The following is a 19,202-nucleotide window of genomic DNA, read 5'->3' on the forward strand; positions in this document are numbered from 1 at the left end:
TGAAGAAACAGTCATGTCGGATCCGGATATGCATGCAGGTTGGTCAAGGTGCATATCCGTAGCAAGATCCCGTGAGGATCCTGCGAATCAAACAGGCATGACGACGAAAACAAAATTCTTGACACGTCGTCGCCGGTCGTCGATCTGCATCGGTACACAGCAGCAGACGTCAACGTTGGATCGATCGTATCCAAATAGATCGTCGCATCTTGCAACGATTCCATCGTATCCACCAGGATCTCATGCTGCTTCACGTGACGCCTGCATTGACTTGCTAGCTAGAAGCTAGTAGTGTCTTGCGGATTCGTGAGCACGGCGGCACGCAAGCTAGCCCTGCAGGATTTGACGCGACGCGCGGCGGCCGTGATTGATGCATGGGGACGATGGAGAATTGGAGATGGTCGTCGACCGTCATCTGAATCCATCCTCGATCAGCAGGAATTTTATTCCTCCTCGGCTCCTCCGTCTCTGCACGGTCGGGGCCTGCGTGCATTCGAGATCAGCTATATATGCCATCGATCACGGGCATATATGTATATAATAAATATAATGTAAAACTACATATCGATCTACAAAAATCAGAATGATCTATAATATAATTTAGGAGGAAGTACCAGGTAATTAACCAACCACATCTTTTAGGGCAGTGTATATATGTGCGCATGCATGATCCATGTGACGTGAGGACCAACCACGTCTTTCCACGAAAGCGACCTTGCAGGATCGGAGCGAGCTAGATAGCAGCCAACGACCCCGATCGCTCTCTGCCTAAACATGCTGCTCCCTCCGTTCCAAATTATAGGTCGTTTGACTTTTTTGACATCAAGTTTGACCATTCATCTTATTCAAATAATTTGTGCAAACATAGTCAAATTTAAGTCACTCTCGAAGAACTTGTATTGATAAAGCAATCCACAACAAAAGAAGTTGTGTTTTACATAAATTTTTGAATAAGACGAGTGGTCAAACTTGAGGTTGAAAAAGTCAAACGACCTATAATTTGGAACGGAGGGAGTAGTAGCTACCTCATGTGTTGTACTGCAAGATCCGAAAGCTTGCGAGCTAGCCAATCGAATCTCTTCGCACACCCTGCCACTTGTCGATCGATAAATCAAAGTGCACCTTTATATTTCGGTCCCGCCACGCCAATCCAATCGCCGTGTGTTGCCGTGCTTACTATACAAAGAAAAGCTTCTAGCTCTGCACAGTTCCGGTTCCCTACAATGCATGATTACACGTACGTACATGTGCTGAATAAAAGAGGGTTTAGGGTTTAGGAGAAAGAAGAATCGCCCTTACTTTATTTAGAGTTGGGTGAATGGTAGGAGATGATGGATCTCAATCAGGCATGGAGACTGTTTTTGAGCTTTCAGGCAAATTTAAAGCAGATTCGGTCACATGGGTCTTTAATTAGGATCTATTTGTTTGGGCTTCCGAATGGCTAAAATGCTAAAAGCTCAAACAAACAACAAACTTCTTGCGCACCTTCCTGAAAGCTCACAAACTCTGAGTTTATGCGAAAAACTGAAAAGCAACTTCTGGCGGGCAGCTTCCAGTTATGCATCATGATTCGTGCTAGTGAATGAAGGGTGATTACGACGACGCGGGACGATCAAATCAACTACTGGCTCACATTTTATAAATTATTAGCAGATACAAAAATTAAAGTAACTGACAATAAGCAAAGTGTCTATCCATCGTCTACCCTATAGTTGTGCTGCCTGTGACAAGGCTTATGCATGAATCGGAGACGATATGGCATGGCCAATTAATAAGGTATACAGGTATCCGAGATACTCCACACTATATTTTGATTGGGACTTATTGAGAGCCACATCTTTGTCCTTAATGTGAGAGTTTAATTCATCTTCTGAGTGGAAAGAATAATACTAGCTAGTAATATATCTTCTTTTAACTGATCTGGGATACATATATTCATACATGCATGAATCCACAGCATATTAAATTTTACGTGCGTGTGATTACGTGAATAAACAAAGCAACTTTCTAGTAGTAGAGTTGCTTTTGGCGTGCCCAAAGCATATACATGCATCGTTGGGCATCTTTATTTATTTGTTCATTCCTAGCTAGATAAAGACGATGATGACATCTCTCTAGTTAATTTAGGCATACATGTAGGTAGCGACACCATCAAATCTGTCGCCCATGATGTCATGAAATCATTCGCCTTTCTTTCATCACCAAGATAGATCGTTCAATCCAATCATCCAATCAAATCCAGAGAACATGTGCATGCATCATGTACCGTATCCTACATCCTACATGTAATTAAAACACGTTGCTTGCATCAGCGTATCTTTGTCCGAGTCAAGCTCTGAAACTCGCAACCACACAGCATGCATGGTACCTGTAATACTGTACATCTCCAAAGACAAAGAGACAACTACAAAGGAGATACATAGACAGATGTGTAAGTTTCTTGTAGAAATTAAGATCTCGCTTCTGCCATCAGTGCGGATGGATGCAGGTCTACTTTCAGAGATCGATCAGGATCTCGTACTGAAGATCTCACGAGATCATGAAGGGGAAACATTTTGCTTGACATGTTGTGAAAGTGCAGCTTTCGTCCAGATCCTGCATATTCGATCGATCTTCACGGATCAGAGACAGAGAGATAGTCGTAGCATTCATGAGAGAGAGAGAGAGAGAGAGAGAGAGAGACTTGGATTATTGCAACAGAGAGAGAGAGACTTGGATTATTGCAACAATCCAATGCAAGTCTCTCTGTCTCCGCATCGTAGCTGTAGCGTGCCGTGCGGTGCGGTGCGGTGCAGTGCGGTTGCAGTGCAGCGCATCCATGCCTGCCTGCCCTGCTATAGGTGAGGCTGACCGGCCGAGACAAGGCGCGCGCGCTGCGTCGCACGATCGACGAGCGAGATCGGTCGCGTGTACCGCCAGCCAGAGCGCGCGCACCAATCGCTGACCCGTGCGAGGCGCGAGCTGCACGTACGAAAGATTTGGCGCGACATGCATGCATGATCTGCGGTACACTGACGCGCCGGCCGCGGCCGGCAAGCTCTCGGATCAGTGCGCTTTGGCGCTCTGACCGCACGCGACGAAATTAAAGTTGGCCGGCCACCAGGGCCCAGCGATGGATGGACGACGACGCCCGGAGCAAATCGCGCGCCGGGCGGAGATTGGTCGGTCGATGGATCGATCAAGGACGGCACACCCACCCTCTTGTTGCTATCTATCGTCAATAATCGTCCTCCGCCCCTTCGTCTGTTATCTGTGTCTTCCATGCAATGACAATCACTACCGGAAACATGATAGTTGCCGTGTGCCTCATGCTTTGCTGTGTGCTGTTTATCGGGCATATGGCAAAGACACTATTTATCGTGTGCTAAAAAAACAATGCACGGCAAATATAAGGCACACGGCAAAGACAATATTTGCAGTGTGCCTTACATTGGGCACAAGGCAAAGTTGTGGCAACAGGCTTGTGGCCCGTTTTATTTGCCGTGTGCCACCCATTTGGCACATGGCAAACATGTCAGTTGTGGCAACGGGCTTGTGGCATTGTTTGCCGTGTGCCTGACCATGTGGCACACGGCAAACAGCCCACGTGGCATGCTGGGTCAACGAGGTAACTTTATTTTGCCGTGGGTCCGATAAAACACACGGCAAACACCATGTATGCCGGCCGAGGTTTGCCGTGCGCTGTTTACCGTGTGTAACACACGGCAAATCTTTTGCCGAGTGTTTTTGGGTCTTTGACGTGTGCTTTGGCACACGGCAAACCCACTGTTTCCCGTAGTGAATTACTTTGATAGATAGATAAATAGATAGATAGATAGATAGATAGATAGATAGAAGGCCATTATATGTATGTGCAGCAGTGTGTGCCAGGCGCCATTACTTGGCTTGTTTGTGCGTGTATCATTATGCGCCGATGTCTAGCTCATTCCGGCCGTGATCGAGACCGAGTCTTTGTAGCCCAGCCCTACAGCCTCACACAGTGGATCGTGTCCACCACTTAGTCTTGCCCCTCGCCGGTCGCCGCTAGGGGCGTCAATGCGCAACAGTGGATTTGATGCGCCGGGTACCATCTTTCTTTCTCCGCTCCGATCCCTGCCTGAATTCGTTAGTACTATTTTGGCTTCTTGCGCAACCGCGAATTAATTACTATATACTACTATTACTACTATTATATATAGTATGTGTCCCAAAGTCAATTTATATTACGTATATAAATTTTATTATCTAGATGACTAGTGCCGTACTAGTATGTGTGAACTAGCTAGCTAGCTACACATGCATGCAAGAGTACTCGACATATCATTAGTGTGTCAGTATGTACCCATACATGCATGCCTCCATTATCTTGTCTGTATGTAGCTTGCTTCTAGTGTGTAGTTTCGTCTGATAGCAAAGGAATCACCTCGTCGTCTAGAATGGAACGGTCTACCACGGACAATGGCGGACCCAGTGGGTGGGCCAGGTGGACCAAGGCATACCTAAAATTTCAACCCAAGGCACAGGAAAAAAAATCATAGCCCAGCTCTCCGGCTACGGGGCGTCGGGGCGTCGTCCGCCGTCCGCTTCCTGGCGGCTGCGTCGTCCGCCATCCGCGGCGTCTCCGGATCTCCGTGGGATTGGCGAGAGGCGAGCGCATCGGGCGCCCGGCGCCGCCTCCGTCCTCGGCGTCCGGCCCTTCGCGGCTGCGCCCGTTTGCCCGACGCCGCCACGCCGGACACCCTACAACAGGCCAGCAGCCGCATCTGCATCGACGTTGAAGCACGCCGCTATTGTTTGGCTTGGCTGTGTGGCGCCGGTGGGCCGGCGGGCGGTGGCACTCCCTTCTCGCCGTCGCCACAAGCACGACCTCTTCCCTCCACGGCTCCACCCCTCCAGGCTCGAGCTCCGCATCCAGAATTCCAGGTATGAAATTTCACAATACGTACAACCCTAACTGCCTAATTGTATGTACCAGTCCGTGGCTAATTTTGTTTTACAGTGATTGAACAATTGCAAATTAATTCCTTGGTACTTAATTGTTGAATTTAAGATATGCAATGTTATTTACCGAATTTTAAGAGTTTTTTACCGAATTATATAAGATAATATACCGTTCGTATATGGACAATATACCGAATTGCAAGTGAAAAAATATCACGGCATACCCTTTACTCAAATCCTACCGCGGAGCTGTCCCATCGATGGCCTTGTTTTACCAAAGAGGCAAAAAAAAAAACAATGGACGGTGGACCGGATTTGGTTCATTAAATTATATTCGAGCTTGTGCCGACACAAACCCTAGTAGCTAAGCTAGCCTTTTGGTCGTTTCTTGTGTGCACCCCACCGTGGCTTTGGCTACATGCTAATGCCCAGAACGTGCGCGCGCTTGTTGCCTTTGTCGACCAAAAATATATGTGCAGTACTATAGCTCTAGAGAGAAAATCAGGTGACCTGTAAAGCCGGTCATGGGTGTCACAGTTCCATCCGATGCCGTCATGTCACCGCACCACATGCCCTAGCTAGCTTTGCGAAAGCGCCGGCCGTCGCCTGGCCATATGTGACGATCGATGTGCCTGCCCATTTCTACGCGCCCTTTCTTCCATAATCCACAGCATCGTCCTCGATCGAACCTAAAAGAGGACCGTCGTCCGGCCGGCCCATCGATGGAAGACGTAAAGCAGTGATGCTGCAAGCCATGGGGGGACCTTTTATTTGCATATATACCAAATGTCACTGCTAGCCATTCAGCTGCTTGCATTGCTTTGCTCACCAGTGCTTCTCTTTTCTACGGCCACTAATAGAAAACATGCTACCGGTCCACCTCAAAAATACCGGTAGGAAGATGACCTGGTATTAATTCTAACATTAGTACCAGGTCATCTTCGTATCGGTACGTTTGAGGTGGATGGAAAGGTTCAAGGACCTTTACTATCAGATGGTAACACCATCCGGTACCATCAATATCTCTAGTCTTTGGTACTAGGTGATTTAAAGGGCCATCCATGGGTTATTTCGAAAGGAAATTATCTTCGTTTATATTACAAGTGTAGTGTAGGTGAGTTGTTAAGAGATGTATTACGCACGAGGCAAGATGTTTTGAATTCGAATCCTGGCTGCCGCACGCGTATTTCGCATGAAAAAATCGCTGATTTGGGACGTGCCCGTGTGTGCGGGCTTCTTCACGGATTTAATATTTTTAACAAAAAATGCTCTGGTACCGGATGGAATAATGCTAAGAAAGAGGGTATCGTTTTCGTAGTACCGGTGCCTAAAAACTTTGCGAACCGATGCTGATGGGCTCTTTTCTAGTAGCGGGCTCAGCTAGCTGGCTCTACGATACCAGTACTGTCCTGGCCCATCGAGTGATATATAGCATCTAGGAACTTGTCGTTTTCCTGAGAAATCGAAAGTCCTCTTCGCGTTCACATGCTGACATGCGCACACATCGATCGATCACCGGCGTACGTGTACGTGTCTGATCACCTAGTACGGCACCGTATCTTTCGGTCTTTGTCTACAGATCTCGAAAGCCCAGCAGCTGTGGCAGCTCAGCTCCGAGCAAAGCTAAGTCACCGGTCGTCGTCTTCGCAGATAATGCGATGGATCATGGCCGGCAGCTACCTCATCGATCTCGCTTCTCGCAGCTGATGACCAGTTAATAAAGCCCGTGCCTAACAGTATCTCCAAGCTCTTTTATTTTGACTAAGTTGGCTAAAAAAAGAAAAGGAGACAAAAAAAAACTACATCCAAGAGCTCTTGTATCTACCGCGTTTTCTATCCTCATTTTGTATCCATGGGGTGCTGCTGGGCAAAAATGCAAGAGCCCATCGGCTTTGTATCCTCCCCGCACGGCCCCACCCCGCCCTCCCGCCCCACACCCGTGGCCCATTGGAGCGCCGCGCCGGAGACGCTCGACGCCGGCCAGCCGCGCAGGCCGCCGTGAAGAGAAGCGCGAGGATCTCGTCGGGCAGGTTCTGCGCTTAGTCCCGCACGGGAGGGGCGAACAGGCAGGAGGAGGAGCTGTCGATGCCCCCCTCGGCGACCTGCACAGGCACAGTCGTCGGCGGTGGCGCCATCGGGGAGAGCAACCTGCTGCAGCACGGCGGGGAGTTGGTGCTGGATTTGGAGAGGGAGGAGGGGAGAGGCCCATGCTACGGCGGCCCGGGGCGGGCGGGGGAGACGGTGGCCATCCATGAGACGTGCCGCACACGGGGGTAGGTAGGGGCGGATTTGTCGATCTGTCGGTGATTGGAGCTCATCGGCGACGGAGCGAGAGGAGAGGAGGTGGGGAAGAAGACAAGAAAATGAGTATGACATGTGAGGTCCACTGACAAAATAATATATAGAGAGTGCAGATTTAAAGAGCCTGTTAGTTTACTCATATTATAGGAAGTTTTCTATCTTTTTACAAAACTTGTAAAACTTTAAATTTAAATAAAATTATATAAGAACTATTGGAGATGCTCTAACACTACGACCTGCAGTCCAGCGCCGCGAACGAGCTAGCTACCCTTGCTATTTATAGGCTGTCCCGGGCTCTCCCCACTGCTCACTACTAGAAAAACACACATTCGTCCGCGGCCGTTAGTACTGGTCACGGCTTTGGCCGGTACTAACGTGCAAATTTAGTACCGGGCCAAAGGAACAGTGGCCCTGGGAGCCTATTAGTACCGGCTGGTGGCTCCAGCCGATACTAAAGTCCGCCACCGACAGACTCTGACATCCGCCACCGACAGCTAGTGACAGTTTAGTACCGGCTGCTAAACTGCTGCGAGGAAATTTAGTACCGGCTGGTGACTCCAGCCGGTACTAAATGTGGCGCGTTAGTACCGGCTAGAGCCACCAGCCGGTACTAATGCGCCCACTATAAATTGGCACCCTTCTTCCTCCCCGAGCCCGTGCCAGTGCCATTTCACCAGAGAAGCTCGAGCTCGGGGTTGTTCTTCCCTTAGAGAGTTGCCGCCATTTGTTCTAATTTTAGTGAGTGTTCTAGTTATCCAAGTACGTCAAAGGTTTGCAACTTCATCCTCTCTTCATTGATAGTCTTTATTCTTCGTTTTATGCTCTATAGTTAGAAAAATTTGTGACTTTTAGAAATAGTGAGGATGAGTATGATTTCTTTGATTTATGCAATGATTTGAGATATATAGAACCGATGACTTGAATGTGGGAGTAGGTTTATTGGCTAGGTTGAATATGAAAAATTTATAGACATATTTTTCAATCATTTTCTATATATTACAAATGACCGTAGCACATTTTTTATTTTTAGATTCATATGAGCATGTGGATAGTAGAAATTTTTAGAATGAGTGTAGACAAAGCATGTGATTGTAGTAGATATAACTATAATGTGGATAGTTAATTTTTTTATAATGAACTAATGAAAGAATTATAATAGATTTTTTTTATTATGAATTGATTATTTTGACACTCTAGTGATATATTTATTCAGGCTCACATTGAAACCATCTCCTCGTCCCGCAAAGAAGAAGAAATCTGCTTGGGTGCCGCCACCGCCACCTCCAAGATATAAGAAGACCCAAGAACGAAAGAAGAAAGAGAAGCCCACGCCAGAGAAGTCAGGTTACGAAATGACTCCAGAGGAATTGGATGCTTGGGTGCAAGAAGACGTGCGCAAGCAGTTGAAGCCAAAGAAGCCTCCGCCAAAGGAACCAGTGGATCCGGCAGCGAAGAAATTCTATCTATTCATGATGTGCCAACCAAAGCCTCCATTGATGTCGGACTACGACCGCTCGATTACAAAATCATGGGAGAAGAAGAGTAATCGGAGGTACAACCAAGTCCCCCAGCTCGGCGAACAACCCAAACAAAGCGTACCCCCTCTAGTAGTGCTTTCAAAAGAGGATGAAACTACTGCTGAGTTTGTCAAGGAAACAAACCTCACAAAAGCTCAGCTCCTAGGTCAGGAAAAAATCCCGGTTCACCAAGAGACGGGAAGAAAGCCATTTGTACTGGGGGAACCTCTGATGTGGCCAGAGTTGATTGACACCCTACCAACAAGAATGCGTGAGTTACATCAGCGGTACTTGAAAGCATGTACAGAGGGGTATATAATGCTAGCTGCTCGAATTAAACATACCCATTTCTATCGGGGAATGGATGACATTTGGATTGATTTTGACCATTTTTTGTTTCTATTCCATCAAGACGCCCTAGACAAGTCCCTCGTCAGTGTATGGTCTATATAAGTGTTTTCTGTCAATTGTATACTCTAGCTCTACTAAGTCGTTTAGATTTCTCATTCCCTTCTTTTATTTGTAATCGTGCAGGATGAAAATGCAAGAATGCCGGAAGAACGGGATTTACAACGTTGGCTTCATAGATCCGAATGTTATACATGAGGAGTGTGTACGCCAATATCCTAATCGGACCGAGAATAATTTAGTCATGTCCTTGGAAGGGCAGCACGATCGCATATTCATTCTGTTGCCGTACAATTTCAAGTGAGTCCGTTTACTTTTTGAGTCACTTCAACTAGCCAATAAGTGCATATATCTAATATTTCTTGTATCCATATGTATGTATCAACAGTTTCCACTGGATCCTATTTGTGATTGAAATCGATCGGTCCCGAGTTACTGTGTGGGACTCCTTGAATAAGCCATCAGAATTATATCAAAATCTCGTAGACATCATGCAAAGGGCATGGTCTCGGTTCCTCAAAACACAATTAGGAGTCTCGTCAACACCGACTGAGCTTGAATTCAATCATAACAAGCCGGTACGAATATCGCACATCTACTTTCATTTATTCAAACAGCATGAATATTTCATAACATATATATATGTATATATGTATATAGTGTTTGAGACAGAAATAAGGAACCAACCTCTGCGGATACTACGTATGTGAGCACATGCACTTTTTTTTGCAGAGATACCAAGAGGGTGACACAAGAAAACTTCGAAGTACGTATAACATTAGTAACAATTTCTTGCATCTAATTCCATGCAGGTACTAAATTAAACTATTGGTGTTTATTTGTTGTTGACAGATTTGGAGACTGAAAGAGAACCTCATCGAACCGGAAAGAATCGGGCAATTCAAGAAGCACTCTGTGGATTCCTGTTGGATGAGGTGATAAATCCAAAAGGTGAATTTTATTCCGATCCAATGATAAGTGTGGCTCGAGCTGATAAACTCAACAAACGCCGCAAGAAGGATGCCGGTGCCGATGACGATGCTGATGATTAGAATTATTGAAGAATTTGTCGGGAAAAATTTATGAGAATTCATACTTGTAAATATTATTGTCTTTTATCCATGTATGTATATAATTTCTAACATTTCTTTTATCCATGTATGTATATAATTTTTTTATTTGCTTTGCTCCATATACAAATACGAATTCTAGATACGAGTACGAGTACGAATACACAAACCGCTGCGAGTATGACTACTAATACTAATTAATTGAAATTGAAAGAAAAAGAGAACAAATATAAAGCATAAAAAAAACAATCATTTAGTATACCAACCGGTATTAAACTGCTCGGCCTAGCTGCTGGCGTCGCCAGCAGTTTAGTACCGGTTGGTGTTACCAACCGGTACTAAACAGGCCGTTTAGTCCCGGGCCAGCTGACCGGTACTAAGTACGCGTGCACTTAATACCGAAGGAGCGGTACTGGTTGGGAAACCGGTACAAACCGGGGATTCCCGACCGGTACTAATGAGAGATTTTCTATCAGTGGCTGCGTGCGAGCTCAGAACGAGAGGCTAGAGCTCGAGAGATCGAAGAGTGAAAGCTAGCTAAATGGTCTCCATGGCGGCGGAGATCGGCTTTGCCTTCATCTGCGTCGTCCTCAAGACGACGACGACCCTTCCGCCCACGCTCGCCTCGCCGACGACGACAACGTCCGTCGTCGACCAGATCCGCGAGCTCGAAGGCGCCACCGCCGGTCGAATCCGCACGGACGCCGCCGCGACGGCGCTCGCGTCCACCGACTTCGGCACCAACGCGTCGTCCGTAGACGCCGCGCGCCCGGCGGCCGTGTTCTACCCGTCGAGCGCGGCCGACATCGCCGCGCTGCTGCGGGCGTCCAGCGCCAGCGCCTCCCCGTTCCCGGTCTCGGCGAGGGGGTGCGGCCACTCGACCGGCGGCCAGGCCACGGCCCCCGGCGGCGTCGTCGTCGACATGGCGTCGCTGGGACGCCCCCGCGGAGACGGCGACGGCCCCTCCGACGCGCGGCTCGCCGTCTCGGCGCGCGGGCGCTACATCGACGCCGGCGGCGAGCAGCTGTGGGTGGACGTGCTGCACGCCGCCCTGGCGCACGGCCTCACCCCGCGCTCGTGGACGGACTACCTCCACCTCACCGTCGGCGGCACGCTCTCCAACGCCGGCATCAGCGGCCAGGCCTTCCGCCACGGCCCGCAGATATCCAACGTCCTCGAGCTCGACGTCGTCACCGGTACGTAGTAGCACATCGCCGTCGTTGTGCATAGCCATGTCACAAGCTAGGCATGGACTTGGGGTTGACAAAGATCGTACCTGCGGGAACACCACGCCATTAATTATTCGTGTTCAGGAACCGGGGAGATGGTGACGTGCTCCAAAGAGAAGCAAGCGGACCTCTTCGACGCCGTGCTCGGCGGGCTGGGGCAGTTCGGCATCATCACGCGGGCGCGGATCCCGCTGGTGCCGGCGCCGGCGAGGGCGCGGTGGGTGCGGCTCCTCTACGCCGACGCGGCGTTGCTGACGGGCGACCAGGAGCGGCTCATCGCCGAGCGCGGCGCGGTGGCGGGGCTCATGGACTACGTCGAGGGCTCCGTGCTCACCGACTCCCAGGGCCTCATCGGGAGCTGGCGCTCGCAGCCGCCGTCGTCCTTCTTCTCGGAGGGCGACGCGGACCGCGTCGCGGCGTTGGCCAAGGACGCCGGCGGCGTCCTCTACTGCCTCGAGGGCGCCGTCTACTACGGCGGCGCCGCCGATACCACCGCCGCCGACGCTGACAAGGTAATCACACCTTATCATCATCTGCCCGGACACCATTTTCTACGTGTGCACACGCCAGCCACATGATCGATCGATCGATGGGGTTACATACTGGTCGATCTGATCTGAGGATCCAACGGCCGGTGAGTCGATCTGTGACGCACGCGTATGCATGGTTCCAAAGGTGTAAGCAAAGTTGGTGGGGGCAGCATGAACAGCCGCGCAGCGTCAACATCGTACTTGGCCTGGCCTTGTCGGGCCCTTGTGGTGCATATCTTTCGCAAGCTTTTCACGCACTTTTTTTTCTATAGTAAAAGCAAATTAACACAAAAGGCAAGACGATTAGACACACATCACTCGCACATTGCATAAGCTAAAATAGTTATAACAAAAATCAAAAGTAAACGCCTAACTTTCCATTTGAAATATATGGTAGTGGTGACCTTTTAGATTGGGGGAATCTTAAAAAGGATCATTCGAGTTTGCCAATAATAATACAATTTAATATATAAGCTACACACACGTAATAACTTCCCGTTTTTCCTCTTGAAATAAAGTATAGTGGTGATATATATGTAACGACCCTTTTGGACCGGAGGAATATCATTACAAAACTTCTCTAGCTGGCTGGTTAAAATTCCAATATATATTTCTGATACGGTGGAACCAATTAATATAAAGATCTAATTTATTTTGTGGAGACTGCTGAGGCATGAAAAGGGATTAAAAAGAATACAACAAAGTGGTGGATTTTTTTTTTTGCTTCAATAGCTCAATTATTGCTCGAAAAAATGTGAAGAAAAATTTATTAACACTCACTTGGTTAGTAAGACTAATAATTCATGGCCTCAATGGGGTAGCCAGACAAAAACACAGGATTGTTCAAGCTATCGAAGGAATTTTTCTAAGATGGCAGAGCTAGCCAGAAGGTAGCCTAGCTTGGCAAGCTAGGCAAGCTTTAGCTTTGAAAGAAAGTCTTTAGGAGTAAAGTGATCCGTTAATTGGGCCACTGCCGACAAAACAAAACCTAGTTTGAGGATAGAAAGCTAGCAACAGTACTGAGCGTACGAGCTATGCAAGTGCACTAGCTAGCGTCTAGCAACCAGCCAGATCGCGAGATCAGTTGGGGCGGCCACGGTTTTCCACGAAAGGGACAGTGCGAGGCGAGAGCACCACATGAACATCCATGGCTTGGCTAGCCAGCTACCAGCAGGCTGCAAGTTGACATGCATGTGTACTCGCGCGGAGGTCCCGGCACGCACACATGCCAGGAACAGTGCCCGGATCTTTTGCACACAACCACTACCCGCGGCTACCACTAGACTGATAATGGTGCAAACTTGCAATGCATCACAACATGTTATGCCTTGGTAGCTATTACATGGTGCCTGGACCAGCATATAACGTATGTGACCTCACAGTCACAGAGTCACTTCACTAGCCCCCCACCTTGACACGTACCATTTTTAACATGTGTGGAAGTACATGCACATGCAAATTTATAGAAGAAGTACACACTATATGTGACATGCTTAATTGTTTTCTAGTTTAACCTTGTGTATGTGGAAGTAACTTTCTAGTTTACTCGCAGTAATTATACTACAGTGTAGTAATAAGTAGGTGTAGTAATAATAAGCCAGCTAGGGTTTAATTAGAGATTATTTATATACTCCCTCCGTTCCAAATTATAAGACATTCCAAGAATCTTGGAGAGTCAAAGCAATCTCAAGTTTGACCAAAATTATAGAGAGAAATATAAAGGTTTATAATATCAAATTGATGTACTATAAAAATATAACTAATAAAAAAGCTAATGGTACTTAGTTTATATACTAAATGTCATTAATCTATTATATAAATTTGGTCAAATATAAAAAATTTTGACTCTCCAAAATTATTGGAATGTCTTGTAATTTGGAACGGAGGGAGTATCTATCAAGCTAGGTGACAGATGATGATGACGTACGTGCAGGGTCTGGAGGTGATGCTGCGGGAGCTGCGGTACGCGCGGGGTTTCGCGTTCGTGCAGGACGTGTCGTACGTGGAGTTCCTGGACCGCGTCCGCGCCGGCGAGCTCAAGCTCCGCGCCGCGGGGCTCTGGGACGTGCCGCACCCGTGGCTCAACCTCTTCCTCCCGCGCTCCCGCATCCTGGACTTCGCCGCGGGGGTCTTCCACGGCGTGATGCTCCGCCGCGGCGGCGGCGGCGCCGTGATGGGCCCCGTCCTCGTCTACCCCATGAACCGGCGCGGGTGGGACGGCGCCATGTCGGCGGTGTTCCCGGAGGACGACGGCGACGAGGTGTTCTACACGGTGGGGATCCTGCGGTCGGCGGTGGCCGCCGGCGACCTCGCGCGCATGGAGGCGCAGAACGCGGAGGTGGCGCGCTTCTGCGCGGACGCCGGCATCCCGTGCACGCAGTACCTGCCGTCCTACGGGACGCAGGCGGAGTGGGCGGCGCGGCACTTCGGGCCCGGCAGGTGGTACCGCTTCGCCCGGCGCAAGCGCAAGTACGACCCCAGCGCGATCCTGTCGCGCGGCCACAGGATTTTCTCGGACCCACTTGCTGCGCCTACTAGCTGATCGTACGTTGGTCGATCGATGCACTGCACGCGCATGAAATAATGATGCGCGGTTCGATCAGTCTCACTGTACTGGTGGTACAGTTACTACGCACTGTTTGTAGCTGTGTCGTCTAGCTTAGGTCTGAAATAATGCACGCACGTCGTCGTCAGAAGTTGAACGAGAAAGTCGGAGCGCTGGAACAGTGTAACGTCGCCTCCTCAGGATCTGTCTGCATATAATGGTGACCTGGATGTACATGAACAGTGTCTGAACGATGATCTACTTTGCATGAATGAAATGTACATGCATGCCTATTGTATATATATGGATAAATAAATGTGCATGTACCATATGCTATTCCACATTTTAGGTGGAGCAGTTTATTCTACACCAATAGCGCTAGACTGAGCAAAAATTACTAATCAAATTTGTAGTAGTCCAGTAACCGGCGAGCTATTACTGAACATTGTAAATTTAGTTTAGTATTTTGATGATTATTTTTTCTATAGTAATAGAAGGTAGGTGTAGTATTATATTCTAGACCTAGGTGTAGAATAACATTTAAGGTACCTGTATGTGTAATTATAATCGTATATTATATAAATCGTATATTTAATTTTGTAGGTATGATACATGAATGAAATGACATGTATGTATAATTGCTTGCTTTTACCTTTCTTCGTTTTTTCACTGGCTTGCATTGGAAGCACACGCTCTACGCAAAGCTGATGACCACGAAAGTGCGCAGATTGCATTTATTTTTTTACGCGCATGGGACATTCACTGCTCACATGCTCCGATCTCCGCAGCACGGGCGGAGCTACGTGGCCAAAGGGGGCTATGACCCCCTGGCTATGCAAATTTTCCACTAGGTGAACAGTAATTTTTGGCACTGTTCATCGAATTAGCAGCTTAATTATTACGTCTGCCCCCTTAATTCCAGTGTTCCAGCTCTGCCACTGCTCGGCAGTTTAGTATACAGTGGTTCTCAGTCGTCGTCGCTGTTCCATGGATATTGCTAGATCCCAGCCAGATCTTGGCTGTACCAATACCTACGAAAGCAACAGCGGAGGATCTCCGTCAAGCTACTAGCCCACAGGCCACAGTCCAAGCTCTCGGTCGTGTGGCTAGCTAGCTAGATTCAGACGTGATTTGCAGGCAGCTGCAAGTTAGCCAGCGGGCATGTGACACGTACGGCGTTTTGGTTGGATCATGCATGACGCCACGACCACGAGCCAGTCGCATGCTTGTCATGCATGGCATGTTGGCGCAGACCGCAGTGAAGAGAAATCAGAAATCTAACCCTACTAATAAGCTTTTCTAGGCCGAAAAATCATTAAAAAGATTATGCATGCAGTTAACCCTAGAAGACCGAAAAATCAACAAAGATAGAATGCTTTCTATATCCAAAAAAAGAACATAAAGTTACTCGTAATAATTTTCCTCCGTTGCGTGCAAAACAGAGAATGATAAGCGATATGAGGCCCGGTAAGGTAAGAGCCTGACTCGTGGGGCCCGGCTGCTTCGCCCCTTATGGTGTAGTTACAGATAACTACATGAGTCCTGCCTTGCTGCAGTAGAAGTGTGTATCCCTACTACAGGGTACCGACAATCTAATATAGTCTTAAAATTTTTAGCTCGAAATTGTATATAATTAGAGCCCGACCCTAGTCCTTAGATTCTCTAAGCCAAATTCTAAGGCTCTTTACCACCCCTAATTGAGGCCACTGGATCTGGTGTACGTATTCGATGGACGGACCGATCGTTTTTCATCCAGATTTGCCTCTAGGTTTTCATCTTCATCTTTACTGAAATTTTATGATTCTGCATCCAATTTCCATTCTCTAGACACGATTACGTGGTGGAATACTATATCGGATAAAAAAATTTGACTGAAACATAAGCAAAAAAAAAAACACCCCGATTGTTAACTGAGAAAAGAAAAGGCCCGTGGTCACAAACACGGCCCATCAGCGGAAATCTAGCCCTCCAGTCCACTGTCCGTCAAGCCTGTAGCCAGCGCATCCGCCGACTGCGCGAGGCGCAACCAGCAGCATCTCACCGCTGGCGCCCCGTATGCATCTCGCCGCCGACCTGCCCCCGCACCGGGGCCGGGGCGGCCCCGGCGCGGGGCCCATCGCGCTCGCCTCCGCCCTGCTCCGCCGCGAGAACCACCGCCGCCGCGCGCTCGCCGGCGGGGCCGTCCTCGCCTCCGCGCTGCTCCTCGTCGCCACGCCGCGGCTCCGCCACTCCCCCGCGCTCCACCTCTTCGCCGACATGCGCAACCTCCTCGGGGTCCCCAACACGCTCAACGTGCTCACTGCCTACCCGCTCCTGCTCGCCGGGGTCCCGGGCCTCATCCTCTGTCTCTGCGGCAGTGGGTGCTTCGGCGTCAGGTGCCCTTACTGGCCCACTTTTTGTTTGATGGAATGTATCACTAAACAAGTTTGTCTCGTGTTCTGGTTTAATCACAGTGGGTCAATTGAATAGCTCAATGATGCTCAAATCGAAGAATTGGGCTAACCAATGTTTTTTTTTTCTTTTGAGGGAGTGGTAGTTATAGACGAGCCCAATCTGTCCCGTATAGCAGTATCCAGTTATGCTTGGGGCCTCGGAACTCAGAATAGGTGATTGCTGTATATCTAACAACCATACTGCTTTAGTTAAGATTTCAAGATGGTTAGCCATGACCTGCCTTGCCCTATTGAGATCCCGCTAATCCAGTGGACTAGAGTTAAATGAGAATGGCCATATAATGGGATTTGGATCATTGGTATTTAATTAAAATAGACTGAAATGGTTCAAGAAAAGCCAAGAAATGAAATGTGTGTGATCTTCTTGTTTGTTCAAAAAATGCCCACTTCATATGAAACTAAATCTCGTTTTCTGTGAGGTGTTCTGCTTAAAGAAATTTGCTATCACTAATGACACCAAATCCCTGCGCTGTATTAAATTTTGCAAAATGATAACATGTCACTTTGTGGAATTATGTAGCTTGAGGTGGGAGGCTTTGGGATGGTTCCTCTTTTATGCTGGGAATGTAGCAGCAGCATTTGGCTCAGCTTACTATCACCTCAAGCCAGATGATGACCGCTTAATATGGGACAGGTTGCCGGTATCTGAATACTACTTTCTTGCTGTCATCTTCTCATCTTCTGTTTACTCATTCCTAGGCGTTTTCAAATGTTTTTTTTATAATATAGGTGTTTCAAGCTGGACACTGTTTGAATGTATTAGGGTTTTTTTGAAATTGGTGTTTGAGAAAGTGTATTGTTTGCAACTTATGTAAATCTGTGACCATATGTTAAACTGTGCACAACTGAGATTTCATGCGGGTGTTCTGTGTTTACTGTAGCAATCAGTAAAAAAGATCTGATTTGAATATTTCATTGGCATCTAGCCAATGGGATAAATGATTATCAAATATTTTTTCTAGTTATGGATGTTTAATTGATGCTCTTGCGATGCAGATGATGATATCGTCCTCTTCACTTTTGTCAATATTGGTAATTGAAAGAGTTGATGAGAGGGTTGGACTATCTTGTTTGATCTCACTATTGTCTCTTATATTAGTGAGCAGTGCATGTGAAAGGTATAAATACATCTGACACTCATTCAGCGTGTTCCTCTTTTGTTTCATCTCGAAATAGATACTGGAAAGTGGAAATGAATCATCATCATATGTTCTTCTGGCTGATCAGGGTTCTTGATGATATGCGCTTATGGGTGATTCTGAATTTTGTTCCTTGCATTGCAATTCCTGCAATGCTATTCTTGTTTCCTCCAAAGTATACACATTCAAGATTTTGGTTCCTTGCTATAGGTAACTGTAACCGGTACCTGCATTCAAATCTGGTAACTTAACTCACATCAAACGGTTATTTGATTGATGCACTGGTGCAGGCTTTTACCTTCTGGCAAGATTTGAAGGCCTTGCTGACAGGAAGGTTTACAGTGTGAACCGATACTTCATTAGCGGCCACTCCTTGGAGCACCTTTGCTTCGCCATGGTGACGTTGATACTAACTGTGATGCTGTCCTTCAGAAATATTAAGATTGCCAGGTACCTTCATGAACAAATGTTTGACATGGTCGGAGGTTTTGAATAAATGGATTGGGGACATGCTTTTCTTCTAGAGCATGAAAAAATGATTATTCTGCTCGGTTTCAGCTATGTGCTTAGTAATCTGGTAGGCCTGTTTACATCAAATGTTGCAATTTTCTTTCTAAAGTAAATGGCTATACATTGTGATGTCAAACGATTTAATGAGCTGTTCACTTGAGATAGTATAGTCAAGCATGAGCCCATATTTAGGTGGGCAGCTTCACGTTTTCATGAAATGCTAGCGATGGATATCAATTTTTCCCTGTTAATGATGGTTCTTCATCTTCTCACCAGGGACTCGTGACCTTGTCGCTGGTTGTAACATGGGTGCACAAATCATGTGGAAAGATTGTATGTTTGGAAGACGGCCTCCGGGGAGACCTGAAGAGACGTAGCTAGAATCCATACATGATGTACTAACTAGTTTGTGTTTTCCTCATGGATCGCACCTGTTTTATGATTTGGATGCTTGAAATAGTGATGATTAGCAGGAATTCAAATATTATGTTATCTGAATCGGTCAGACCCCGCACAGTGCGGGAAGCCTACGGCACTGGGTACACCCCTTTTATCTGAATCGGTCAGAGAAATGTTCATA

At 47.5% G+C, this 19,202-nt stretch overlaps 2 protein-coding genes across 3 annotated transcripts; both read left to right on the plus strand.

Annotated features, from left to right (window-relative positions):
• Positions 1-10,676: 10,676 nt before the first annotated feature.
• On the plus strand, positions 10,677-14,882 carry LOC120705692 (cytokinin dehydrogenase 2-like). The gene is made up of 3 exons (XM_039990170.1): positions 10,677-11,412; positions 11,530-11,957; positions 13,909-14,882. The coding sequence occupies exons 1-3, from the start codon at positions 10,758-10,760 to the stop codon at positions 14,515-14,517; spliced, it is 1,692 nt and encodes a 563-aa protein (XP_039846104.1). The 5' UTR covers positions 10,677-10,757; the 3' UTR covers positions 14,518-14,882.
• A 1,629-nt stretch (positions 14,883-16,511) lies between these two features.
• Positions 16,512-19,173, plus strand: LOC120705693. 2 transcript variants are annotated; one of them, XM_039990172.1, is made up of 6 exons: positions 16,514-16,895; positions 17,494-17,614; positions 17,970-18,091; positions 18,201-18,322; positions 18,403-18,562; positions 18,899-19,173. In XM_039990172.1, exons 1-6 carry the CDS (start codon positions 16,576-16,578, stop codon positions 18,906-18,908), a joined length of 855 nt encoding a protein of 284 aa, XP_039846106.1. In that variant the 5' UTR covers positions 16,514-16,575; the 3' UTR covers positions 18,909-19,173. The 2 variants fall into 2 exon arrangements, with proteins under 2 accessions (XP_039846105.1, XP_039846106.1); XM_039990171.1 differs by lacking the exon at positions 18,899-19,173 and having other exon boundaries at positions 16,512-16,895; positions 18,403-18,730.
• The last annotated feature ends 29 nt before the right edge of the window (positions 19,174-19,202 follow it).

Source organism: Panicum virgatum, chromosome 5K, assembly GCF_016808335.1.
Source record: "Panicum virgatum strain AP13 chromosome 5K, P.virgatum_v5, whole genome shotgun sequence".
Lineage (NCBI taxonomy): Eukaryota > Viridiplantae > Streptophyta > Magnoliopsida > Poales > Poaceae > Panicum > Panicum virgatum.

What these genes read in the sequence shown, in the direction of transcription:
- LOC120705692 (XM_039990170.1), top strand. Translation starts at nt 10,758, where the DNA reads ATGGTCTCCATGGCGGCGGAGATCGGCTTTGCCTTCATCTGCGTCGTC. An exon ending in CGAGCTCGACGTCGTCACCG is followed by an intron (nt 11,413 to 11,529) that starts GTACGTAGTAGC and finishes ATTCGTGTTCAG; the next exon opens with GAACCGGGGAGATGGTGACG. An exon ending in CCGCCGCCGACGCTGACAAG is followed by an intron (nt 11,958 to 13,908) that starts GTAATCACACCT and finishes ACGTACGTGCAG; the next exon opens with GGTCTGGAGGTGATGCTGCG.
- LOC120705693 (XM_039990171.1), top strand. Translation starts at nt 16,576, where the DNA reads ATGCATCTCGCCGCCGACCTGCCCCCGCACCGGGGCCGGGGCGGCCCC. An exon ending in TAATATGGGACAGGTTGCCG is followed by an intron (nt 17,615 to 17,969) that starts GTATCTGAATAC and finishes CTTGCGATGCAG; the next exon opens with ATGATGATATCGTCCTCTTC. An exon ending in ATTTTGGTTCCTTGCTATAG is followed by an intron (nt 18,323 to 18,402) that starts GTAACTGTAACC and finishes GCACTGGTGCAG; the next exon opens with GCTTTTACCTTCTGGCAAGA.